This window comes from Arachis hypogaea, chromosome 18 (assembly GCF_003086295.3).
Source record: "Arachis hypogaea cultivar Tifrunner chromosome 18, arahy.Tifrunner.gnm2.J5K5, whole genome shotgun sequence".
Lineage (NCBI taxonomy): Eukaryota > Viridiplantae > Streptophyta > Magnoliopsida > Fabales > Fabaceae > Arachis > Arachis hypogaea.
In genome coordinates this window covers 130398516-130426390 of record NC_092053.1, presented here as the reverse complement: position 1 = coordinate 130426390, position 27875 = coordinate 130398516, and the positions used below count along the sequence as shown (strand labels likewise).

Sequence of the window (27875 nt, the reverse complement as noted above, 5' to 3'; positions counted from 1 at the left end):
TTAATTATTCATATATTTATACTCTTTTATTTATTTTTTGAAAAAAAAAAACATTACTTGCTAGTTGTTATTTGTTACTAATATATTGCAATAATACACATTATCATTTTAGAAGTCACTTAGATAAAGATGTTAAAAACATTTCTTTTAAGATATTTTTTAATAATTAAAATGCAATACATATAATCGATTAAACTGTTATTTTTATGAAAATTAGACTGGATAAATCAGTTTAATCGAAAAATCAAAAAATTAAATTTTAAATTGATCTAAATTAATATTTTTTTATAGAAAATAACTACAATTTTCTTATTATAAAAAATAACTAAAATACTCCTCTCTCTCTCTCTCTATATATATATATATATATATATATATATATAGTTTGAAAATTCTAAATCTTAACCCTATGATGACAGAGAAAAAATGGCTAGAATTTAAGATTCTCAAATTAATATATATAATAGGAGTATTTTAGTCATTTTTTATAATAGGGATATTGTAGTCATTTTTTATAAAAAAATAATATTAATTTAGATCAGTTTAAGATTTGATTCACTATTTTTCGGTCAAATTAATTTATCTGATCTAATTTTGGTAAAAATAATACGGTTTAATCAATTATATATGTTAAATTTTAATTATTAAAAAATATTTTAGACGTCTTTATTTGAATGACTTCGTATAATTTTTACATGCTAAATTACTGAGACATGAATTTCATATATTTATACGAGGGGTGTAAGTTATCGAACCAGATCGAAAAATATCGCAAAACCGAACTGAAAATTACAACAACCGCAAAAAACCGAAAAAATCGTTTTTTTCTGAATTAAACCGATCGATTTGGTTTGGTTTATGGTTGGCTTAGTAGAAACCGAACCGAACCGAGAAAGATGTTCTCTAGTAGTTCTTTTTACAGGTTTACCCTTAGTTTAACCTAGGAATAAAACCCTAAATTTGAATACCCTCACTCTTTCCCTTTCACTTGCGCAGCCTCACTCCTTACACAGACACCCACTCAGTCACTCACCTACAATTCACTTCCATCTTCCATTCTTCCTCCTCCATGCGGCCATGACTGAGAGAATGAGAGCTTGAGAGAGCCAGAGAGCGTCATCCACCATCAAGGAAGCCCTCCACCGTCGCTCGAAGCCATCGCAAGTCATCCATTCATCTCCGTCGCAGACTCGCAGGCGTAGCAAAGAGCAGCGCCGTCGTGTAGCCAGAAGCTCAGAAGCATCATCTAGTTCACGCCCTCCACCGTCGTTCGAAGCCATCGTCCAGTCATAAGCCGTGGCAACAAACCCTAAGTCGAGCATCACTCCAGTCGCCGAGCAACACTCTGGTCGCCGAGCAGCACTCCAGTTGCCGAGCCCTCTCCTGCAAAAAGCAACTGAACAATGTCTTCTTCGGAGGTTAGAATTTAATTTAAGGAATTTTTTCATGATATTGATAGAAGCAAAAATTATTGTCAGAAACTAGAAACTCTCGTTTCAGCAGATCTTATGGTAATCCATTTGGAGCTTGAAATATTTGTATGTTTCAGCAATTTTAATTTAATAAATTAAGCAGAAAAATTTTATTTGAAGATTATGGTTTGGTGGTTGGTTATTTTACACATGATGAACATTTGTAAAAAGTTACGTTGAGAAATTTTCAATTTATATATAAAACATACATGTCCCTAATTTCATTAATTTTATGTTGTTGTCTTTGATTGTTTATAGTCATTTAAATTCTGTTGATTGACTTTAAAAATGAATTAATTATAATTCTGTTTATGAGCTGCTTATGAGTTGTTTTAATTCTGTTTATGAGCTGTTTAAAAATGAATTATAAACCTAAATTCTATTTATGAGTTGCTTTGGTTCTGTTTGCGGTCTCCTACTTCATAGTTCAATGACTATGTGAGGTGATTTATGTGGTTTATTATGATTTTTAGGGTACTTGAATTTTCGTTTACTTATCTTAGTGGCTTAAACTTCTTATCATTTATTTGCTTACTCTCTCTCTCCGTAGATTAATAGATTGATAGATAGATAAATATATTGTATCTCTTCCAATGGTGCTTGAAAGCTGTGAATCAAAACCACTGCAATAACTGTAGATGATTAATGAATTGTAATTAACTAATAATTATGAACCCGAGGAAATTGGATATCTTTTTCTGTCTAAATATTTTCGTAATTTAATTTTTGGTATTCTTTTTTCTATAAGTTATAGAATTGGGATATTTTAGTTAGCCACAAATTTATCTTTTATGCTTCTACATGTATTATAATTAATAATTCTCTACTCTGCACATAATTCTCTCTCTCACACACACTATTTTAATTTATAAATTTTAATTATTACTCTCAAAACTACACATATATAAGCTTTAATTTGTTATCTTGTTTCATAATTTGTTATGTTGTTTCATAATTTGTTATTTAATATGTTTCACAATTTTTGTTGTTGCATAAATGTTGAAAACAATATTTTTGAATAAGTTTGAATGCTGAATTTGTTGCTGGAAACAATGCTTTTAGTGATGTTTATAATCTATATTGATTTTTTTGTTTTATTTACGTAGAAATTGCACCAACGGAAAAAGATGATGATGAGTCTGGTGTGGATTCAGATTAAGTATGGTGGCTGTTTGGTTTTTATTTGGTTTAAAGTGGCTGTTTCGATTTTTAGTATGTTTTAAAGTGTGTTTATTTTTGTTGTTTTGCTAGACATTTTTAATTGTCTTTATTTTATGTTTAATTAAGTTGAATTTGTATTGAATTTGAATTTAATATACTTTTGTTATTCTAGTTTATTGATGGTTTTAAACTTTATTTTACAGTAATTTAAAGTCTTATAAAAGTTAAAAAAATCGAAAAATCGACCGAACTAAACCACTACTAATTCAGTTCGATTCGATTCGGTTATTTAAAAAACAACAAATCGAACAGTTAGTATCATTACAGAATTGATCAGGTCAGTTCGATTAGTTTTCGGTCCAAAAAATAACCAAATCGAATAGATTATTCCCTGATTTATACCCTTATTTCTGCCTGATTCTCGCAGTCACGAATTCCAAAAATTTTGTAAATTTCATTAACACAGTTGTTATTTGCGAAAATGCCACTAAATTTCTAAATTTTTATAATCTGTTTTATTTGGGTAAATATTTTTTTTATTTAAATAAAAAACTCTCAAACTTGAAGTAATGCTAACTTGATGCATAAATGCACTAATGCATAATTTTATAAACTAAATTCTCATAATAGAAGCATAATAGAAGTATAATGAACTAAATTCTCAAGGACCTATTTGTCCTTCGAACTTTATTTGCAAAATGACGTCAAGGACTTATTTGTCCTTCGAACTTTATTCTCCTTCTAGCGTGGCACCATAACGAACACCTGGACACCGTTTCAGCCACGTCAGCCAGTTCCGTTCGGTGTATGAGAGGTAAATAGACGGAAGGACTAAATTGTCTTCCGTTTGTTAAAGTCAGAGACCTTTTTGTATTTAAATTTTGTCAAGAATGTATTTGTCAAAAATTTAAAAAGTCTAGGACCTATCTGTCTTTTTCCCTATATTTAAAGTTTTAAATTACATATTGTATAAATATAGTTAGTCTTTTTATATTGTATAACTATTTGTTATTTCTGATTCCGAAAAAAATTTAAGTTTTAACCCCTATGCCACCTTAGAGGGCTATACTTTATATTAACTTTTTCAATATCAAAAGTCTCAATAATGATTCTTTAGATGCTGATGAGTCAAAGAATAATTTTTAGTGAATTTTTAGAAATTGTTTATTGTTCCGTTTTAAATTTATAAGTTTATAAAATATAGATTTTCTGGAATTTGAACTAAAACAAAAAAATTAGATTTCTATTCTTATTCATTTTGATTTTTTTGATATTTTATTTGAATCCAAATGGGGGTATTTTCTTATTGACATTTACTACTTTAAAGTTAATTGTTTCAGTACTAAATGTCAATAATCTGTATCAGTACTAAATCGAATTAAACTGATTCGATTTACTATATATAGGTTGTTCAATAGTAAATCGATAATCGAATCTAGTTGATTCGATTTACTACTCACGGGCTATATTTCGAATATCAATCATTGGTAATTTGAATCAAATAACTTCGATTTAGTACCAGAATGTGTAATTACATAGATATATGTATTGAGACATCTACATAATATTTTTTATTTTAAGACTATTGAGTAATATTGGTGACTTATTGATTTATTTAAGTATTTTACCCTATTAATTACAAGTTTATTACATATTTAATTATTCATATATTTATTCTCTTTTATTTATTTAAAAAAAAAAACGCTACTTGCTAGTTGTTATTTGTTACTAATATATTGCAATAATACACATTATCATTTTAGAAGTTACTCAGATAAAGATGTTAAAAACGTCTTTTTTTTAAAATATTTTTTAATAATTAAAATTATACATATAGTAGATTAAACTATGTTATTTTTATGAAAATTAGATTGGATAAATCAGTTTAATCGAAAAACCAATAAATTAAATTTTAAATCGATCTAAATTAATATTATTTTATAAAAAATAACTAAAATACTCCTCTCTCTATATATATATATATAAATTTTAATTCTATGATGATAGAGAAAAAAATGGTTAGAATTTAGGATTCTCAAATTAATATATATAATAAAAATATTTTAGTCATTTTTTATAATAGGGATATTGTAGTTATTTTTTATAAAAAATAATATTAATTTAGATAAATTTAAAATTTGATTCACTATTTTTTGATTAAATTAATTTATTTAATATAATTTTAATAAAAATAATACAATTTAATTAATTATATATGTTAAATTTTAATTATTAAAAATATTTTAAAAAATATTTTAAACGTTTTTATTTAACTAATTCCGTATATTTTTTATATGCTAAATTAGTGAGACATGAATTTCATATATTTATACCCTTACTTCTGCCTGATTCTCGCAGTCACTGATTCCAAAAATCTTGTAAATTTCGTTAACGCAGTTGTTATTTGCGAAAATACCACTAAATTTCTAAACTTTTATAATCTGTTTTATTTGGGTAAATATTTTTTTTATTTAAATAAAAAACTCTCAAACTCGAAAGTAGGACTTATACGCACAGACGTGACCGAATTTAATTAAATTTAAACTTGAATTTTAATAGTTTACCCTATTTATTTTAAAAACTTAAATTTGGTTTCAATTAATTTGAAATAAATCAATATAAACTAGATTTATTTATTATGTAATTAATATATAATTTATAAAAAATTATATAATAAATTAATAAAATCTATCTTTAAAGATTAAATAATATTTTTGTTAGAATAAATTATAGTAAAATAAAAATGATGCGATCATATAATATAAAAATATTAATTGAATATAAAAATATAATATTTTATTACTTATTTTATGATAATATGTATACATATTAGTTATTTAACATGACTTTGAATTAAGCCAGATTCACTTAAAATATGATTCGAATTCAATATAAAAAATATATCAAATAAAAATAACAAATTCGAACCCAACAAAATATGTTTTTAAGTTCATAATTTATATGAGATTTTAGGTCGAACTAAATTTTAAATATTTTTAGTCAACAAAAATGCAAACTCGTATTAATCGATAATTTTATCTTTTTATTTTATGTTATTTAATTATCTTCATAATAACAAATTTAAATTCAGTCATATTTTGTACATGTAGTAATTCATTATAATCCATGAGGGAAAAATAATGAATTAAGTAATTGATTAGAGTAGTGCTAGAGAGTTAATGGCCTAAGTGTACGATGTGTACAATAGACTAAATCTTTAGTTTATGAATAAATTGAACATCACCTATACTATGCAGAATAACTTTCCGAACGAATAACAGGGATAACCATCCGAATACCAGGGATAATAAACATCTCATGTTATAAAAAGCTAATTTTGGATTCATCAAGGTTTGAACTCTTAATCTTTCGGATCTGAAACTCTAATACCATGTCCTGAAACCACTCATCCCAAAAGCATAACCTGACAGGACAATGTAACACTAATAATCATATCTCTAATACTTTCTAAATCTTCATTGTACACATTGTACGCTTAGGTCATTGGCTCCCTATACTTTCTCAATTGATTAATAGGGGCGTTGACCTGGAATATTACCGGGAGGTTCATAGTTACATCTAACGAGAGTGCCTGAATGATTGTGGCACGTGACTCGAGCACAGCCTAAACGAGTAGATTGCTTCCAAACAAGTTGAGTAAAGGCATGGCATTCACCACCAACACACGAGTTAGTTACATGATCGTAATTTTCATGCTGAAGGGCCCATTGCACCAGAGCTTCTCCTCCTACAAAGGTGTAATTGCCCCAGCTACGTGCAATGTTCCAACCTATACCGCTGCTAATTGAAGGTTTTTTTGCTAAGCAGTCCACACTGTGTGCATTCACGAAATTGCGAGCATGTTTTTCTATTTCTCGGTCCCACTTCAGCGCTGGAGACCCAACATGTTCACGTATAGCGTTGTGATATTTAAGATAGAACTCTGGAGAGCTTAGTCTTTCTATTGAACAACACAATGGAATTATACTCGCAAAACTTACAAACAACGCTAAAATATTTAGTAACCTTTTCATTTCTTTTTTCTTTATTAATTTTGTTCTAGGAGACTAGGATGATTTCAAAAATAAAGGTGGGTCTCTTTTGTGTTGGATTATTGTTTTAATGAGGATTAATTGGATATATATATATGACAATTGATTGGCAATTTATTTGCCAGTTGTCATTTGATGAACTTCAATATGTACATATTTATTAGTTTGTTAGAGGATCTAGAAGGTCATTAAAAGGGTGTTAATTGTTGAAGCAGCTCAATGTGCCTTGGCTCCTTTAGAACTTGAGGGGTCAAAAAGGCTTGTAAAATGTAAATGGTTACATAATTTTATATATGTATATACCATACCAAAAATATTATGTATATACTATTAAAATTAATCATTATATATTTATATATAATATATATATTATTTAATTTATTCTTAATTTATATTTTATATGTGTTTTAATATATATTTGATATTGATAGCTAATTTTAATATATATTTTACATAATTTATATTTACATATATATATAGAAAGAGAAAAAGTGGAGGAGGAGAGAGAGAAAATTGGTGTAGAATTTTATTTACTGTTTGATTTTAATTAAGGACTCAACATATTAGACTATTAGTCCCTAAGATTAATTATTTTTTTTTTTTTTGAAATTTCATTTTTTTTAGTTTTTTTCCTGCCAACTCCACAATATCACTACTCGCCGGCATTAACTTGCCTAAATTTAAAAATTGGTTAAACATTCAAAGTTAAAGAATACTTTTTGCTTTAGCCTTCAATACTATAAGATAGATCTAAATAAAAGGAAAAAAAAAAAACTTTACAAACACAATGAAAGAAAGGTCTATGACTTTGAGCAGGTCTTGAAGGAAGAGATGATAATTCACATGTGAAAAAGTTTAAGGATCAACATTTTTATTTAAAATTTGGCCAGTATTTAATTATCTAAAAAAATGCGAAAATATTTGGTAATCAAAGAAAATTAGTCAAAAACAGTCATAACTTATTTTATTTAATATTTATTAATTGTAACGATAATTAATGAATAATAAATAAGACAATTTCTAATTTTTTTTTTGTCTCCCTAGCATTGAATAATTTTATATCATTAAATATTATCTTATACCATTAAAAATATTAATAATAATTACATATCATAAATTCTGTTGCCCCTAACATTCCTGTTCACATATTGCTTATTCCTTTTGGTGCGTTATCAACTTTTCATCATTCATTCGTTAAAAACAAAAATAATGGTTCTTGAATTGAGGAACGGATACTAGCTATCACATAAAAAGATAAAGAAAATAAATAATAGAAACAAATTTGAGAATAATCTGACCATCTAAACCAAAAGTTATCGAGAGGAGAAACTCTATAAATTGTAAATAGAAAATTAAAATAAAATCACATAAGAGAGATGAAAGGATAATATTCTAGTAATATTTGAAAGATAATAATTTAAAATAGTAATATTAGAGAGATGAAAAAAATTAAAATTTATTTATTTATTTTTGATAAGAATTTAATCCAATAAATATTGATGGTTCTAGTTGAACTTGAGAAGGGGTTGAATCAAGTTGGCTTAAAACTTAAAGTTTTAAACTCTGTTTTTGCTGTTGCTCGAGTTGCAGGAGATTATTTAAAATAGTCTCATACGCAGAAAATTATAAGTGCAGAGAAGAGGAGAAAGAAGCCAGCATGTATCCTGGTTCGGATTCTTTGTGCCATGAATCCTACATCCAGTCTCCACCACAAACCATGGTGGAATTTTCACTATAATTCTCAGGTTACATACACCAATACTATTGAATTACTCCCTAATTCAACTAGTATCTACCCCTAAGCTTTCTTCATCAAAGCTTAGCAACCCCAAAGTGCTATCCCAACTTGGAAGGGGAATCTACACAGATTCAATTCTCACCAAGTGCTAACCCAACTTGGCAAGGGGAACTAATCCTAGTTCATAAACCCAAATTACATCAGAAAAATAAACAGTGGCTATTTTTGCATCACTCTTGCCTTTTCTCTCTTGGCTTTTGAACCTCACATAATTGCCTTTTTCTCAAAACAGAAAATAACGCAAGACAGCCATAACAATAAATCAGAATTAAGCTTGAGTAGAAGAAAGAGATTTCAGCTCTGTGTTAGAGAAGGTGCTCTGAATGTGTGTGCTCTCTCTCTTAACTTGAAATGATGGAATGAGTCTTCTTATATATCTTCAGCTTGCCTAGAATTTCTGCCTCTTCCATTTCTTTGTGCCAGCTGCTCGTTGGAGCTGTCCTTGATGGCATGCAGTCCTTTCTTCATCTTGCTTCACCACCTCTGCAGCTGGAGTAGCTCGACCACTACCTCTGCTGTCCTTGGTGTTTCTTTCTTCCTTGGCATGCTCTTCTTTTGCATCCTGCTCCATGATCTCTGCCATACGAGGAGCTTCACCCACTTCCTCTGTTGCTTGGCAATTTTGTGTTTTGCTTTTCCTTTGCTGAAATTTGCTTTACTGTTTGTCCTTGGAGAGGTGAGAGTCCTTGTGTCTTGTTGCTTTGCTAGAGCCCCAGCTGTCCTTGATGTTGACAGATGTCCTTTTCTTTCTTTTCTTCTTTTGCCAACACATAGCCATTTTATTTCTGAATGGTGCCATGAGGAATTGTTGGACTTGGTTGCTATACCAAGGAACAATGTGAGCTGCTTTTCAATTAGTTTTGATGGGCTGCTGCAACATAAGCTAGTATACTTGGGCCTGCCACAATGAAGCACACATTAAACACTATTGGGCTTTCAACCCAAATAAATGTTTGTCATCATAATATAACCCAAAATCAAACTAGACTCAACAATCTCCCCCTTGATGACAAACATGATAAAATAGGGAATTTAAAGAGAAATTTAAATGAGTTAAGAACACTTCCGTTTGATGACATTTGGATTGTGAGTTGCTCCCCCTGAATGCTAGCATTGCTCCCCCTTGATCATGGCTTACATCTTTTCCTGAACAAAACTTAAAAACAGCCAAGACCAATATATCCAAACAATATATCACAGTAATGGAAGCACAGAGCAATTAACACTAAGCACAACACAGGATAAATTATAGCACCACAAAACATTGTTCTTAACTATTACTATTAATTCAGCCAAAACTAACATTCCTTTTCTTTTCTCCCCCTTTTGTCATCAAGGGAGGAAAGGAAAAAACAACCTGCACAAAATTTGTTAGTGGCTAGTGCATATAGTTTAAGTAGCAGAGTAGTTAAAGTCTTTACAGTCATCCAAAATATTTAACAAGTTCAAAAGGAAACTAAGTCATAATCACAGATGAGATAAAATGAGCTAGGCATCAGAGTTGGATTCATCAGAGGTTCCATCGTCCTCCCCCTCATTGTCAGATGTGGTGAGGCCAACCTCAACATCCTCCACAAAGTCCCTCAGAATGCGAATCCTTCCTTTGGTCTTCTTAAGAGCATTCTCCTCCAAAACTTGATTCCTTTTGCGCTCAGCACCATGATGGAGAAGAAGGTCAGTCAGATTGATAATTTCTTCAAGCACATTCTTCAGAATGCGGGTCATGACCTTGATTGTAGTGGATGTGGAAGGGGGAATCAGAGGATCCTCATCAACAGAGGGAACATCAGTGCTGTCATCAGTTTGGCGACGCTTGGGAGCTGTTTTCTTTACTGCACCACCCCCTTTAATATATGAGTTACAATCTATGGCAATTTCAGCCCCAAAATCAACATTGTAATATTGAAAAATTTTTGTAAGAAGCATGCCATATGGTAACGCATTTTTGGTACTAACACAAGAATACATATGCCTTACAAGTAAGTAAGCAAAAGAGATGGGAATTTTTGAAAGCAGTGCATACAAAACCAGTGTGTCACAGAATGAGACGCGTTGAAAAGAGCCGCTCTGAGGCAAGATGACATGGTTCACAATCCTATGCAGCTGGGCACGGACTGGACCAAGAGACTTATGAGTTGGAGTGTTACCTTCTAAGAGAGGGATATTGATGCAGACAGTACTTAGGGCATCAAAGTATGAAACATTGAGTGTTTCGTCCCACTTACCAGAGGTGTAGACATCAGGGCCTCGGTCCTGGTAATCTAGGGCTTTGCCTAGGTGATATTTGTCAAGAATGATCACTTTGCCTTTAACGAAAGAGGCGATTCTCCCTTCTTTGTATGACATGTTGCTATAGAACTGTTTTACCAAATCAGGGTAAATTTTCTCTTTGATGGACAGTATGGATGTCCAACCTTGATATGCAAACAATGGGGTAAAGTTCAGACCTTTTCTACGGAGTTTGTCAAGATTGACAAGCTTCGAGGGACAGAGTTTACGCTTGTAAATATCTTTGCAGAAAAATAGATAGTTCATGAGAGATTGAAAACGACGACGATCAAAGGACTCATCAGGAAAATCAGCATAAAATGACTTGTAAGCAATAGGATTTGAGAGTCTAGGTTCAGCAACAGGACGGAGGTCAAAGCCAATGACTGTACCGCGAGTATGGCGATTCTGAGTGGGGCAAGTCTCTTCGTCTTCGTGAAGAGGCCTCTTTCCTCTGGAAGAGCTAGGTTTGGAAGAGCTAGGCTGAGACATGTTTGGTGGATGAGGAGGAGGTGTAGGGCGAGGGGCAACGCCAGGGCGGCGAGCAGTGGTCTTCGTGCGCGCCATGTCAGGAGAAGGGTTTGGTGGTGGAGATGGTGAGGAATGAGTGGGGGAATGAGAGGGAGAAGAGTGTGTGTGATCAGAACGGTGGGTGCCACTGTGTGAGCCTCTGTGAGCAACTCTCTTCTTTCGAGCCATATTTATAGAAGCACTGGTTCGGAGAAGATGAAAGAGTGGAGAGTGGTGTGAATGGATGTATGCAGTGGGAAGTTATTATAAACTTAGAGAAGTGTAAAGGTTGCACCTTGAAAAAATAAAAATCCCAACTTTGAAAACGTATAGGAAGTGACAGCTGTAATTGTTGTACGTTGCAGATGGGAACAAAAACAAAATAAAATTTGGATTTGAAAACAAATTCTAAATGAGGCCCAAAAACTTATTTTCAAAAAATGAAAAAGCAACTATGAAATGGGCTCAATTGGATTCAGTAAAGAAAGCCCATATGTCGAGACTGCTCCAGCACGAGATGTTCATCATTCAGGCTTGAATCCAGTAGGCTTCATAGTGACTCAATGAAGGTTACTCATCATCTGCCAAAAAATCTCACCGCGATTCAAGAGACAAAACACAAAAGATCTCATTATCAGAAACATTAAGAAAACAGAGATGAAGTTAGAATGCCCAGTTTAGTTCTTAACTTGCAGAACCTCTCCTCTATCAATGGTTTGGTGAATATATCAGCTAGCTGACCCTCAGAATTAACAAACTGAATATCTAAATTTCCATTTTGCACATGTTCTCTTATAGAATGAAAACGAACTTCAATGTGCTTTGTTCTAGAGTGCAAAACAGGGTTTTTGGAAATATTGATATCACTCATGTTGTCACAAAATAATGGAATATTTGAGACATTCAATTTATAGTCAGCTAGTTGAGTTTTCAGCCATAATAATTGAGAACAACAAGAGGAGGTTGCAATATACTCAGCTTCTGCTGTTGACAGTGCTACCGTAGCTTGCTTTTTGCTAGACCAAACAATGAGAGATTTCCCAAGAAAGCAGCACATGCCACTTGTGCTTCTTCTATCAGTCCTATCCCCAGCAAAATCTGCATCACAGAAACCCACTAATTGAAAAGAATCAGTCTTAGGAAACCATAACCCATAATTAGTGGTACCAAGTACATATCGGATAATCCTCTTGACAGCAGAGAGATGTGACTCCTTAGGCTTTGATTGAAACCTTGAGCAGACTCCAACACTTTGGATGATATCAGGCCTTAAGGAGGTTAGATACATTAGGGATCCAATCATCCCTCTGTAACGTGTCTCATCAACATCTCTACCATGTTCATCCTTATCAAGCTTGATGTTAGGATGCATGGGGGTTCCCATAGGTTTAGCACAGTCCAGCCCAAACTTCTTGACAAGTTCTTTTGCATATTTTTCTTGATGGATGAATATGCCTTCTGCAGTTTGCTTGATTTGCAAGCCTAGGAAGAAATTGAGTTCTCCCATCATGCTCATATCAAATTCATTGGTCATAAGCTTAGCAAAATCTGCACACAAATCCTCATTAGCCGAACCAAATATAATATCATCAACATAAACTTGCACAAGAATAAAATGATCATGATAGTTCCTAATAAATAAAGTGGTGTCAGTGGCTCCTCTTTGAAAATTATTTTTCAACAAAAATGAGCTAAGCCTCTCATACCAAGCTCTAGGAGCTTGTCTCAAACCATATAAGGCCTTAGCTAGTTTGAAAACATGATTAGGAAAAGATTTGTTTTCAAACCCAGGTGGTTGAGCCACATAAACCTCTCTATCTATTATGCCATTGAGAAAAGCACACTTTACGTCCATTTGGAACAACTTGAAGCCACAATGAGCAGCATATGCAAGGAGCAATCTGATGGCTTTCATTCGAGCTACAGGTGCAAAGGATTCATCGAAATCAATCCCTTCCTCTTGATCATATCCTTGAGCAACCAATCTAGCTTTGTTTCGGACTATAGATCCATCTTCACCCAGTTTGTTTCTGAAAATCCACTTAGTGCCAGTGACTTTCTTTCCATTTGGATAAGGCACTAATGACCAGACCTAGTTCTTCTCAAATTGCAGCAATTCTTCCTTCATAGCTAGCACGCATGAAGGATCAGCAAGAGCTTCTTGGATGTTTTGTGGTTCAATCTTTGATAAGAGAGCAAGGTTGGTGGATTCGGCTCTTTTCAAAGATGAACGGGTAGTCCTGCCAGTGGATGGATTTCCTATTATGAACTCTTCAGGATAGTTTTTCAGAAACTCCATTCTCTTGGTCTTTTTGACTGGTGTGAGAATACACGTTCCTCTTGATCAACAATGGCCTCTGCATCATTATTTTCTGCAACAACAGGAGATAATTCCAAATTGTCTCCTGCAGAATTGGAATTTTCGTTGCTAGTAGGTGCAGCTTCCTGAGACCTTGAATTTTGTTGAACTGGCTCATCATTCTTGGGTAGTTCAGCTTCGAAACCTGGACTGTCATCTAAGCAAACACTAGGAATAATGTTAGTCTCACAGAAAGTGACATGCATGATTTCCTCAACAGTTTTGGAGTTCTTGTTATAAACTCTATAGGCCTTGCTATTTGTGGAGTAACCAATAAAAATCCCTTCATGTGTTTTAGGATCAAATTTTTCTAAATTTTCTTTGACATTCAGAATGAAACACTTACAGCCAAACACATGAAAATAACTAAGATTGGGAGGATGCCCTTTCCAAAGTTCATATGGGGTTTTCTTCAAAAACTTCCTAATGATGGTTCTATTTAGAACATAGCAAGCTGTATTCACAGCTTCAGCCCACAAGAACTTGGGAATTTCATATTCACATAACATAGCTCTAGCCATTTCTTGTAAACTTCTATTTCTTCTTTCCACAACACCATTTTGTTGAGGTGTTCTTGGACAAGAGAAGTTATGTGATATGCCTTGTTCATCACAAAAAGATTCAAAGTATTGATTTTCAAATTCTTTACCATGATCACTTCTTATTGAAATAATTTTTGAACCTTTTTCATTTTGAATCTTTTTGCTGAATTTTTCAAAAACAGAAAAGGACTCATGTTTATTAGCAAGAAAGAACACCCAGCCAGATCTAGTATAGTCATCCACAATTACCATGCCATAACTCTTTCCTCCAAGACTTTGAGTCCTAGTTGGTCCAAACAGATCAAGATGTAACAACTCCAATGGTTTCTTAGTAGAGACATCTTCCTTGGGTTTGAAAGAGGTTTTAATTTGTTTGCCCATTTGACAAGCATCACAAGTGATATCCTTGTCAAATTTTATATTAGGAAGACCTCTAACTAAGCTTCTCTTTACAAGCTTAGAGATTTGGAACATGCTAGCATGTCCTAACCTCTTATGCCACATCCATTTTTCAGATTCCATTGAAGAGAAACAAGTTACATTTTGAACTTTTAGATCATCTAGAGTGATACCATAAACATTGTCACTTCTTTTGGCAACAAATAAAACAGCCCCTGTTTTCTCATTTATGACTCTACAATCAGATTTCCTAAAGGTTACAGCATACCCAAGGTCACACAATTGACTTATGCTCAATAGATTATGCTTTAACCCATCAACTAAGAAGACACTATCAATACAAGTTGAAAAATCTTTGCCAACCTTACCAATGGCAATTATTTTACCTTTACCATTATCTCCAAAAGTGACAAATCCTCCATTATACTTGTTGAGTTTAATGAAGAAAGTATCCCTTCCGGTCATATGCCTTGAACATCCACTATCAAGATACCACATGTCCATTTTCTTCTTGGATGCAAGGCAAACCTGCATGTTCTTCAACTAACCTTAGGTATCCAAATCCATTTGGATCCTTTGATGTGAAATCTTCTTGGTTGCCCAAGAGCATTATAATCATGAACAACTTTATATAATTTACTATCATTACCAAAAGACTTAAGAAAGATGAAACATTGAGGAGGATCATGACCATTTCTGTTGCACTTGTAGCAATGATTCTTGCTTACTGATTTTTTAGGTTTGCTGAATCCTTTTGGTTTGAAAAGCTTGGAAGAGGAGGCTTCAGATTTTTTAAAGTTTTGTTTGAAAACAGCCTTGTTTTCCTCTATGAATCCAAGTCCAGATTTTTCAGATCCAAACCTTTGACTAGCAAGTAGTTTGTTAAGATTTTGAGAACCTTGAACAAACTTTGCTAAGTCTTCATTCAAATTTTTTATTTGTTCATTCAGCTTTTTGTTTTCAGAAATCAAATCAGTGGAAGCAGTAACTTCATGCTTGAGCTTGTATTTTTCTAATTCAGCTCGCAAGGCAATGTTTTCTTCTTTTAAAAACTTTTCATTGCTAGTTTCATTTGCCTTAACCTTTTTCAAAAGAAGATCATTTTCTGTCCTCAAAGCCTCATTTTCTTTCTTACATTTAGCATACTTATCCAAGAGTTTCTTAGAGTTCACAGAAATATCTTTGATAATGTAGTGCAGTTCATCAATAGATAAGTCAGAGAGATCTACCTCATCTTCATCATTATGATCTGCCATCAGACATAGTTGAGCTTCTTGATCTGAGCTCTCTGAGCTGGTGTCGTTCTCCAAGTCCTCCCATATTGCCATCATCACCTTCCTTTTGTCTTTCTTGGATTTTTCGCCTTTCTTAAGTTGAGGGCAATCTGACTTGAAGTGACCAGGCTCCTTGCAGTGATGGCATGTGAACTTGACTTGATCTTTCTTGACATCTTTGGATGAGGAACTTCCTTTGCCTTTGTTTTTGTATCTCAGTAGTCTTCTCATTTTTCTTGCAAAGAGCACCATTTCTTCATCTGAGAAACTGTCATCAGATTCTTCTCCTTGGGCTGTCATTCTTGATTTTAGTACTATACTTTTCTTTTTGTCATCTTTGTCTTGAGACATGTGAGTGGTTTCATAAGCCAGCAGCTTGCCTCTCAGCTCATCATAGGTGATTTTGATCAAATCATTCCTTTCAGAGATGGCTGTGCTTTTCACTTCCCATTTCTTGGTAAGACTCCTCAGAATCTTCCTTACCAAGGTTTCTTCAGAGTAGTTTCTTCCCATAGCGTCCAGATTGTTGATGATTATTGAGAACCTTTCAAACATTTGATCGATGCTCTCATCTTCCTTCATACTGAACATTTCATACTCCTTCATCAGCATGTCAATTCTGGTCTCCCTTACTTGCTTAGTGCCTTCATGAGTGAGTCTGAGCTTATCCCAGATTTCTTTAGCCGTTTTGCACCTTGACACTTTTCTGAACTCTTCAAAGCTGATTGCACAGTGCATTAGGTTGATTGCCTTGGCATTGAGTTCAACCTTCTTCTTTTCTTCATCTGTCCATTCGCTGTCCTCCTTTGCCACAACTTCTCCATCAGCATTCTGTTTGGTAGGAACGTCTGGACCATTGAGAATGATCTTCCAGATGTTGTAGTCGATCGATTGCACGAAGATTCTCATTCTCTCTTTCCAGTAAGAGTAGTTGCTGCCATTGAAGTAGGGAGGTCTGTTGTTGGACTGCCCTTCAGTGAGAGTGAAAGCCACGATGTTGGGATTCATGTTGTTGGCCATGGATCTTTACTCCAAGCTGTGAAGCTTGCCTTCTTGAGACCTTGCTCTGGATACCAATTGATGGTTCTAGTTGAACTTGAGAAGGGGGGGTTGAATCAAGTTGGCTTAAAACTTAAAGTTTCAAATTCTGTTTTTGCTGTTGCTCGAGTTGCAGGAGATTATTTAAAATAGTCTCATATGCAGAAAATTATAAGTGCAGAGAAGAGGAGAAAGAAGCCAGCATGTATCCTGGTTCGGATTCTTTGTGCCATGAATCCTACATCCAGTCTCCACCACAAATCATGGTGGAATTTTCACTATAATTCTCAGGTTATATACACCAATACTATTGAATTACTCCCTAATTCAACTAGTATCTACCCCTAAGCTTTCTTCACCAAAGCTTAGCAACTCCAAAGTGCTATCCCAACTTGGAAGGAGAATCTACACAGATTCAATTCTCACCAAGTGCTAACCCAACTTGGCAAGGGGAACTAATCCTAGTTCATAAACCCAAATTACATCAGAAAAACAAACAGTGGCTATTTTTGCATCACTCTTGCCTTTTCTCTCTTGGCTTTTGAACCTCACATAATTGCCTTTTTCTCAAAACAGAAAATAACGCAAGACAGCCATAACAATAAATCAGAATTAAGCTTGAGTAGAAGAAAGAGATTTCAGCTCTGTGTTAGAGAAGGTGCTCTGAATGTGTGTGCTCTCTCTCTTAACTTGAAATGATGGAATGAGTCTTCTTATATATCTTCAGCTTGCCTAGAATTTCTGCCTCTTCCATTTCCTTGTGCCAGCTGCTCGTTGGAGCTGTCCTTGATGGCATGCAGTCCTTTCTTCATCTTGCTTCACCACCTCTGCAGCTGGAGTAGCTCGACCACTACCTCTGCTGTCCTTGGTGTTTCTTTCTTCCTTGGCATGCTCTTCTTTTGCATCCTGCTCCATGATCTCTGCCATACGAGGAGCTTCACCCACTTCCTCTGTTGCTTGGCAATTTTGTGTTTTGCTTTTCCTTTGCTGAAATTTGCTTTACTGTTTGTCCTTGGAGAGGTGAGAGTCCTTGTGTCTTGTTGCTTTGCTAGAGCCCCAGCTGTCCTTGATGTTGACAGATGTCCTTTTCTTTCTTTTCTTCTTTTGCCAACACATAGCCATTTTATTTCTGAATGGTGCCATGAGGAATTGTTGGACTTGGTTGCTATACCAAGGAACAATGTGAGCTGCTTTTCAATTAGTTTTGATGGGCTGCTGCAACATAAGCTAGTATACTTGGGCCTGCCACAATGAAGCACACATTAAACATTATTGGGCTTTCAACCCAAATAAATGTTTGTCATCATAATGTAACCCAAAATCAAACTAGACTCAACAAATATAAATCTATATTTATTCAATTAATTAAATAAGAGTATAATATAATATAAATATGTTCATTTATATAATTTCGATACTATCTTTTGATTTTTTAATATGCAATTTACTTTTTAGATTCGTTCAATTAAATAAGATTGTAATATATATTTATTCAAATCTAACGCGAATAATACTACTCCTAAAAAATAAGAATAACAATTAAATGCAGTCAATGCTCCTTAGTTATTCTATATTAATTTTTTTATACTTGATTGTTGTTATTTTAATGTAACTTTAGAATAGACAAACCGATGCTTATTCGAATTTGTATAGAATAACACTTTAAAGTAATTGGGATTCGATGCTAATTAAAACTTGTATATAAATCGTTGTTGTTCTAATGTAGGTCTAGAATAGCTAGATAAATTGATACTAATTGAAATTTGATCATAATTGGAATACTTGATTGTTATTGTTGTTGAGTAATGTTAGATAATCAATAATTTTTTTGAACAAATCTTAATATTAGAATAACAATTCACACATGTAGCTAGTAAAATGAACATCCAATATATCTATTATTCATATTGTTTAGTATTTTTATTGTCTACCTATACTTTTTCTTGCTGCAAAGTAGGTTTAATACTTGATTATCAGCGCCATTGATAGTTTACTTTATTTAATAAATAAACTAAGGTGTAAACTCATGTAAAGTTATTTTTACGTGAAGTTGTTAGTTTAGACCATTAAATAACAATTTATTCAAACGTATTAAATCATCTAACAATTTTTAATTAAAGAAAAATATAGGTAACCAACAACATTTTTAAACAATGTGAATTAATAGGATTAAAAGAGTAAATTAATCTTAAATTTAATGAGTAGTATTAAATTAGGGTGTAATGTATTTGTATTATTGATTGACGGTTATTCATGTTGTTTAAGATAGTCATTATTTATCTAACACTCCTCTTTAATTAATAACTTTATGATAACTGCACTTAAATTTTCACCGTGAACTAATTAATAGGGTCGTAAAGCTGGAATGTTGCCCGGAGGAAAATACACACAACTAACAACTATTCCTGCATTTTTGTTGTCGCACATGACTCTAGCACAGCCAACATGAGTAGTGGTCTTCCAAACAACCTGAGTATAACCACGACATTCACCACCAACACAAGAGTTGGATGTGTGGTTATAATTTTTCTTCTGTGCCACCCACGTCCTCACAGCATCGATTCCACTGAAGTTTTTGGATCCCAATTCGCGTGCAATGTTGTGACCCATGCTAACATAACGCGCCACGGGCACTTCCTTCGAGCAAAAAACTACTATGTGTTGATGCAAGAACTCGTAAGCTTCCATTTCTAGCATTGGCTCCCACTTCAATGGCCCAACCCCAACACTTGCACGTGCATTGTTGTGAATTTCAAGATAGTCTCGTGGAAGATTTTGTGCTAATAAACTCAACGGAGCTACACTTAAAAGCTTTAATAACACCACCAAAATTTTTAGTAGTCTTTTCATCTTTGTTTTGTTTTCTGTTGTTTATTTGCAAAAGGTAGAGGTAAGTGTTGTGTTGGATTATTGTTTTAACAAGGCTCGTAGTTTTGGATATATATATATATATATATATATATATATATATATATATATATATATATATATATAGAGTAGAATAATGATGGTGAGTTTTAATTATTTTTTTAATATTTAAGAGAAAAAGATAAATAGATTTTTGATTTTTTGATTCGTAGACATTTAAATCTTCGTATAGAGTAGAATAATGATGGTGAGTTTTAATTATTTTTTTAATATTTAAGAGAAAAAGATAAATAGATTTTTGATTTTTTGATTCGTAGACATTTAAATCATCGAAGATTTAAAAATATATTTAAATTCTTGACATTTTTAAAAAAATTGGACATATCGATCCTTCATATTCATTGAGTCTGTCAAACTTAATAGAAAAATCAAACGTGACTTCTGTTGTACTGACTTGGTTGATACAAATGCACACGTGAAAAAATTTTTAAAATTGGACAAATTAAACTCAAGAATCGATGTGTCCAAATTTTAAATAGATCAGGAACTTAACTATATTTTTAAATCTTCAGAGATTTAAATGTTTGCGGATCAAAAAATTAAGATGAATTTGTTATTTTAAATGCATATTGTTTTGAAAATATAAAAAGTTTAAATTCAAAAATATTTAAGAATTAAAAATAATAAAAAATATGAGTTAAGATTACCATATATATATATATATATATATATATATATATATATATATATGGTATTTGTCATTTGATGCACTTGATTACATCAAGAATGAAGTAACAAAGTCTGTTAATTATTGGAGCAGCCGAATGATTAAGTAAAATCAATGTTCCTTTTTTTTTTATATATATTCATAAAAGGTGGATGCTCTGAAGATGAACATGAAGTCCATAACATGATATGCGGTCTAATTATTTTTCAATCATGTTAACGTTAACTATACACAAAATTAATTATATATAAAATATATATTAAAATTTAAAATACACAATAAAAATAATTTAAATATTATATGAATTCATATATAAATATATAATGATTGAGATATACTGATTTTTTGTATGTACATAATATTTTTTATTATTAATAATGGTTGATTTTAGAAAAATAATAATACATTCCCAAATTGATAATGGTGCTCTCTCTTAATTATACTTTTTTTTTTGTCTTCCAAAACTATCTACAATCTTCATGGATATAACAAAAAATATGAAAATGTATGTTTATATATAGAGTTAATTACCAATTATATTCTCGAAATTGTAAAACACTAACAATAATAACCCTAATATTTGTTAAAGATAATTATACCCTTGAAAATTTTAAAAATGCAACAAATCTGCCCAACCGTGAAGTGAGTCCTTCTCCGTTAAACGGAGCTTGGTGATGTGGCAGACGGAATTCTAACGTGGCATCCTCATAAGGCGTTCTGTCCCGTTTTTCCTTTATATGGAATGTGAGAGAATGTTTTTCCCAATTCATGACAAACATAAACCCTAATTACTATCATGCATGGTGGAAGCAGAGGCATGTCCAATAACAATCGAAGGACACAGTCAGTGAAAAATAGTAACTCTGAAGGGCTCGACGAACACGGGAGCAAGCCATATGACGGGACATGCTTCTGCCGTCTTTAGGTGGTGGTGTTGAAGTCGAAGACGAGGAGAAATCAAGGGAGATGGTTTTTCAGGTGTCCTCTGTGGAAGGTATGTATGAATTTTCTGTTGAATCTGTCCCCATTCCCTATTGAGAGTTGAGCTTGATGAATGGATTTTGTGCTGGGCAGACGAAGAACACTGGGTGTCGTTATTTTCAGTGAATGGACGAAACCAATGAGGAATCTGTTGAGCTGGAGGAAATCTTGAAGAATGGAACACTAGTATGCAATGAATGTGGAGTCTTGAAAGGGAGATTTACCAGTCTTGAGACAGAGACCATACACAGAGATGAAAAGATGATGAGGGAGCACATGAAGATAGTTGAATTGTTTCTATGCATCATTATGTGTGGAATTGTATTGAGTTTGATTTTGAGTGTGATTTGTTTGGTTAGATAGGAGAAGGGATGCATGCAGGACAATGTATAATAATGGATGTTATGTGTTATTGTTTTGTGGAATTTATGTTGACATTGTTGTAGCTATTTTTGTTGCTTGTTAATGAATTAGATCTGTGTGTTACACTCAATTGAATACTGACAATAACATGAATGGAGTGAATACAAATAAGTAAAAAAGGGCAACTCAGATATGCTAACTAATTTGAGATGGGTTTAAGAAATGAAACACTACCAAAGGAACACGAATAATACCAAAATATTTGATCTGCATAACATTTAGCATTAACACATATTGTTCCAACCAAAATATTTGGTCTGCATAACATTTAGCCTTAACACATATTATTCCAACCAAAATACTGAATACTCGCTAATTAGTCTTAATATCAGACACCAAAAGACTTAAATTGTGCAGGAAAGGCCAACAACCATCAATGCTAATATCAACATATAACTCAAAAAGTAGAAAAGTATTGCAACTAAACTTCAACTTATAACCCAAAAGAAGAACTAATCACAGATCCAAGTCTCCTTCAACCAGACTGATTTGGCATGAACTTAGAGAACCTAGAAGTTGTTGCTTTACTAGCTCCATTCATGGTTTCATTTGACACCACGGAAGTCCTTGTGGTGTTTGCAACTCTTAAACCAGGGACAACAGTTGAAGTAGGTCCAACGGACCGTATTTGTGGGGGCCTAAATGGTGGGTTGGGCCTTGGAGTGGCTGTTGGACTTGGAGCTGTGGGCCTTGTAGTGGCTGCTGAACTTGGAGCTGTGGGCCTTGGAGTGGCTGCTGGACTTGGAGCTGATGAGGGCCTCATAATAGGCATCTTTACCCTGATTCCTTCCCTGCTAGAAGAAGCAGCAGCGGCAGCAGCAGTATTGGAGGGAGTTTTAGGAGTTGATGTAGGACCTTTGCTAGATCTGGTTGCTCTCCTCCCAAGGTTGGTCCTAAGAGCTCTCCTTCCAGCAGACTGACTTGTTGAACCGGATATGTTGAGATTGGCCTACAAAAAAAATAACTCTAAGTTCCACTTGTCTAGTATTTTCATCCTAGGCTCTACAATTCATTAACAATACAATTGTGAATAATTGCATGTTTTAAGCTACAAAAATATACAACACATATACTAACCTGGTTGTTCGTCACCATTGTTCTGTGCATCAGGTTGCGCTCTACCAGACTGTTGGGGCCTTCCATGTTTCTTCCTGCGCTTTCTTCCCCAGCCTTTAGCTTCCTGACGCTGAGATTGCCCCTCTTCGCCTTCAACGTGTGTCTCATGGTTATTTCCTAAATTAGGTTCCTCATTTTCAACAGTTGCAGCCTCAGTTTCAATGGGTACGTTATTAGTACCTACGTCACCTTTCTCCGATTGATCATTCCCCCTTTTACTCAACACTGATTCACTCTCCTGTTGTTGTTGCTCCTCGTACTGTGGGGGATCATCTTGATGAGTTCTCCTGAATTTTTGAAATAGCTCTATCAACTACTATATCATCTGGTCCTCCATGTTCATCATGCTGTGGGAGATCCTGGTCATGATTTTGCTGGTCTTCTGAAGGAGGTCCCTCAACTTCATCAACTAACTCTGGATCGGCGTCAACAGGATGCTCAAAATACAAGTGGACCCTGTTTTTATTCTTCAGTGTAGCATCACCCATAGCTCGTTAGCTAAATCCATCCCCGACTCCAACCAATACACTTCATTATACCTAGTATAACCTAAATCCAGAAACAAACCCTCAACAAAGAACAGATTACATGTATCAACATGTACCCTGTCGATGACACTCACTAAATCATCGTTATACCTCACCACACCATCCGCATCCTTCTCTAACCAACCCCGATGGTGATATACAAACGTGATATGAGTTGCCATCTAACAAAAAATATCAAATAAGTAACAATCAGATAAATCAACACATCAAGACAACTATCAAAAAAAATTTTCACTTCATCACCAACAATATGCAAACCCCAACGAACTGATAACAAGAAGAACGAAAACAATGAATGCTTACCGAAACCTTCGTTGTTCAATGGAGATTTCTTCACCTACTATCAATGCCAAACGTGAGATTGCATGTGATGTTAACAATTTCAAGACGCGAATGCAAAGACACACGAGACGAAGAGAAACATAGACCAACACTAAGAAACTCTTCAGTTTCCCGCGTCCAAAATGGTCATAGTTAAATGGAGTGTTTCATTTAAGGTTAGCCTGGTCATTTACTAGGAATTGGACAATTAGGGTTTCATGAATTAGGGATAAACCTGAAACGGGACGGAAGGCCTTATGAGGATGCCACGTTGGAATCCCGTCTGCCACATCACCAAGCTCCGTTTAACGGAGAAGGGCTCACTTCACGGTTGGGCAGATTTGTTGCGTTTTTAGAATTTTTAAGGATATAATTGTCTTTAACAAATATGAAGGTTATTATTGTCAGCGTTTTACAATTTCGGAGACATAATTGGTAATTTACTCTTATATATATGACAAATAAGAATTAGGGATAATTTTGGAAGAAGATAAAAAAAAAAGATATAATTAAAAAAAGTGTGTTATCAATTTGGGAGTGATATTATTATTTTTTTAAACTTTTTTGTTGAGCCGAAAATAGTTAGAATAGAAATAATTGGACCAATTAATCAATTGATCTTTTGAAAAATAAAATAAAATCTAATCAAATAGTTAATACTGATTAAGGATATTTTTGTGATCAATTATTTTATTTTGTTTTCTTTTAAAAAATTTGTTGGTTTAATTATTTTTGGTTCAATCATTTTCTTTTTAACATAAAAACCGATAAAATTGTTGCATATGCTATATTCTCATTGTTTGACCATAATACTTTATCTAACAGCATTTGGCCTCCATTTTATTTAGAATTTTTCCTCCATCAAAAATGTCCTTTTGGTTCTTCCAAAACTTGGAGTAAAAAAGGTTTGTGAACGGCCAAAACAAAATATTAATGTTTTTGCAATACTTTTGAAAAGTTCTTTTTGCAATATTATTTTATCATAAGGAATTGCGCAAAATCAATTAATATTAATATATGATGTCTTTTTTTTTTCTTCTTTAAAAATTAAAATTAAAAAAAAACTTATTAACACATCTTATGATACCGTGTCATCAAAGCCGCAAACACTAAAAAAGGTAAAAACTTACTTTTTTTTTTGACAAATTCTTTGATATTTTTGAGTTTGGTGTTGAATTTGTTGAATTTATCTTTTAAATAAACATTAAATATTCAAAAATTAAAAACAACTAAAACATTCCCCTAAACAACTCCTTTACTAATAATATTGATAAACACTAAATACATTAAAAACAACAACAATACACCATAAAAAGTCTACATACAATATAATGTAGTTACAAAATATGAAAATAAACATAAAAAATAAATTTATTAACATTTTAAATTTTTACAAATACAACAACAACAACAAAGTCTTGTCCCACTAAGTGGGGTCGGTTACATGAATCAAACAACGCTATTGTGCTCTGTCATGTATCATGTCTACAGAGAGACCGTTTACATGTAGATCTCGTTTGACCACCTCATGAATGTTCTTCTTAGGTCTTCCTCTGCCTTTCGCCCCTTGTCTATCTTCCATCTCATCCACTCTCCTGACTGGATGTTCTATCGGTCTTCTTCTCACATGTCCAAACCACCTGAGACGCAATTCAACCATCTTTTCCATAATGGGTGCTACTCCAACTCTCTCCCTTATATATTCATTCTTTATTTTATCCAATCGCGTATGATCACTCATCCATCTCAACATCTTCATCTCTGCCACACTCAGCTTATGTTCATGCTCCCCTTTAGCCGCCCAACACTCCGTACCATAAAGCATAGACGGTCTTATAGCGGTGCGATAGAATTTACCTTTGAGTTTTAAAGGCATTTTTTTGTCGCATATAAAACCAGATGCACTCCGCCATTTTGATCAACCTGCTTGGATCCTATGATTTACATCATGTTCAATCTCTCCATTATCTTGTATGATGCACCCAAGATATTTAAAACTTTTAACTTTTCGTAAGATGTTTTCTCCAATCTTCACCTCTATATTTGGTTTTCCCTTCTCAGACTGAATTTATATTCCATATATTCCGTCTTGCTACGGCTAATGTGCAGACCATACCCTTCTAGAGCTTCTCTCCATAACTCCAACTTCTTATTTAGATCTTCCATTGACTCTCCCATAAGGACGATATCATTGGCAAAAAGCATGCACCATGGCACAGGCTCTTGGATGTGCTCTGTGAGTACTTCCAAGACTAATGTGAAAATGTATGGACTTAAAGATGATTCCTGGTGTAATCCTATACCAATAAAAAATTTCTCTGTCACATCACCTTGAGTCTTCACACTAGTTGTGGCCTCATCATACATGTCTTTAATTGCACGAATATATGCGATCCTTACTCTCTTCTTTTCTAAAACCTTCCATAAGACCTCCTTTGGTACCCTATCATACGCTTTTTCCAAATCAATAAACACCATATGTAGATCCCTTTTATTACTACGATACCTCTCCATCATCCTTCTTAATAGGTATATCGCTTTAGTGGTAGATCTCCCTGGCATAAATCCAAATTGATTCTCTGTTACTTGTATCTCTTTTCTCAACCTCCGTTCCATCACCCTTTCCCATAACTTCATGGTATGACTCATAAACTTGATCCCTCTATAGTTTTTGCAACTTTGTATATCCCCCTTATTCTTGTAGATAGGTACCAAGGTGCTCTTTCTCCACTCATCAGGCATCTTCTTTGACCTTAAAATCTCATTAAAAAGCTTGGTTAACCAGTTGATGCATTTTTCTCCAAGACCCTTCCAAACCTCAATCGGGATATTATCAGGTCCTACTGCCCTGCCATTCTTCATCTGCTTTAGAGCCTCTTTTACCTCGAAGTCTCGAATCCTTCAATAGTAGTCAAAGTTTTGATCTTCTTCCCTTGTGCATAACCGACCAAGGCACGGAAGAGTCTTCTGTCCCTCATTAAATAACTCGTAGAAGTAGCTCTTCCACCTTTCATTAATCTTCTCCTCTTGAGCCAACACCTCTCCATCTTTATTCTTTATGCACTTAACCTGATCCAAATCTCTCGTTCTTCTTTCACGGCTCTTTGCGATTCTATGTATACATTTTTCTCCTTCTTTCGTGTCCAAAGACTGGTAGAGACCTTCATATGCTCTTTTTTTGCTTCACTTACAGCCACTTTAAAAATAAAAATGATAATTTAATATGAAAAAAATAAAAGAATGGTAACTGTTTTAAAACAATGACAATTTAATAAATAATTCTTAAAACAATGACAGATAGATAAAAAAAATTTATTATTCAAAATTCAATTAGTACCGTATTCATATATTTATTGGGTTAATTTTTCATTAACACGTAGGGATGACAATAAAACAGGGTCGAACCCATGTATTACCCAATTATTATCCATAAGTATATACTATAGGAAAAATTTTAAATATACCAGGAACACTGGTGTTTTAGTTGTTTTAACCATTAATTTTAATTAATATATATTATATATATTTTTTATAATTCAGATCAATAGTTAAAACAACTGAAACACCGGTACTTCTGGTATACTTAAAACTCTTCCTATATTATATACTTGTCCGTACCTATTCTATCCTGTGTCGCCCCAAAATCCGATTGGAATTTAGGATTTTAATAAAAGTTGGCATCTTCTAGAGTTTGAACCCTGGACATTCAAAGAGAGTAACATCCTCTATCAAATATTTTGTTTTACTAATGAGATTTGTTTTTAATGTATATATCAAAGTTAAAAATCCGGTAAAAAATGTAAAGGGAGATTCATAATCCGCTTCTTCTGCAAATAATGAGATACACTTAACCATTCTGTTACTTGTTTTCTTTTTCATATTGAATGCTATATATATATATATATATATATATATATATATATATATATATATATATATATATATATATATATATATATATATATTGGAATTATCTTTATAACCCTTCGTCTATTGTTTTAGGTTATAAAAAATACTT

At 33.3% G+C, this 27875-nt stretch overlaps 3 protein-coding genes and 1 long non-coding RNA gene across 4 annotated transcripts; 1 reads left to right on the top strand and 3 right to left on the bottom strand.

Moving 5' to 3' along the window:
• The first annotated feature begins 1003 nt into the window (after positions 1–1003).
• On the top strand, positions 1004–2807 carry LOC140181676 (uncharacterized). The gene is made up of 2 exons (XR_011876719.1): positions 1004–1418; positions 2579–2807. It is a non-coding gene; the product is annotated as an uncharacterized lncRNA (long non-coding RNA).
• Positions 2808–6163: 3356 nt separating this feature from the next.
• Positions 6164–9054, bottom strand: LOC112770567 (pathogenesis-related leaf protein 6-like). The gene is made up of 2 exons (XM_025814906.2): positions 8904–9054; positions 6164–6594 (listed from the first exon to the last, which is right to left on the bottom strand). Exons 1-2 carry the CDS (start codon positions 9052–9054, stop codon positions 6164–6166), a joined length of 582 nt encoding a protein of 193 aa, XP_025670691.2.
• Positions 9055–11904: 2850 nt separating this feature from the next.
• On the bottom strand, positions 11905–16855 carry LOC140181495 (uncharacterized). The gene is made up of 5 exons (XM_072225119.1): positions 15211–16855; positions 14412–14947; positions 13593–13961; positions 12993–13320; positions 11905–12860 (listed from the first exon to the last, which is right to left on the bottom strand). Exons 1-5 carry the CDS (start codon positions 16853–16855, stop codon positions 11905–11907), a joined length of 3834 nt encoding a protein of 1277 aa, XP_072081220.1.
• A 2361-nt stretch (positions 16856–19216) lies between these two features.
• Positions 19217–19723, bottom strand: LOC112770566 (pathogenesis-related protein 1-like). Its single transcript, XM_025814905.2, has one exon. It carries the CDS (start codon positions 19721–19723, stop codon positions 19217–19219), a length of 507 nt encoding a protein of 168 aa, XP_025670690.2.
• Between the last annotated feature and the right edge of the window lie 8152 nt (positions 19724–27875).

What these genes read in the sequence shown, in the direction of transcription:
- LOC112770567 (XM_025814906.2), bottom strand. Translation starts at nt 9,054, where the DNA reads ATGGAGCAGGATGCAAAAGAAGAGCATGCCAAGGAAGAAAGAAACACC. An exon ending in ACAGCTCCAACGAGCAGCTG is followed by an intron (nt 6,595 to 8,903) that starts GCACAAAGAAAT and finishes GTTGTTCAATAG; the next exon opens with AAAGACTAAGCTCTCCAGAG.
- LOC112770566 (XM_025814905.2), bottom strand. Translation starts at nt 19,723, where the DNA reads ATGAAAAGACTACTAAAAATTTTGGTGGTGTTATTAAAGCTTTTAAGT.
- LOC140181495 (XM_072225119.1), bottom strand. Translation starts at nt 16,855, where the DNA reads ATGGCCAACAACATGAATCCCAACATCGTGGCTTTCACTCTCACTGAA. An exon ending in CATCTTTCTTAAGTCTTTTG is followed by an intron (nt 14,948 to 15,210) that starts GTAATGATAGTA and finishes ATAATGGTAAAG; the next exon opens with GTAAAATAATTGCCATTGGT. An exon ending in ACTAGCTAAGGCCTTATATG is followed by an intron (nt 12,861 to 12,992) that starts GTTTGAGACAAG and finishes TTCTTGTGCAAG; the next exon opens with TTTATGTTGATGATATTATA.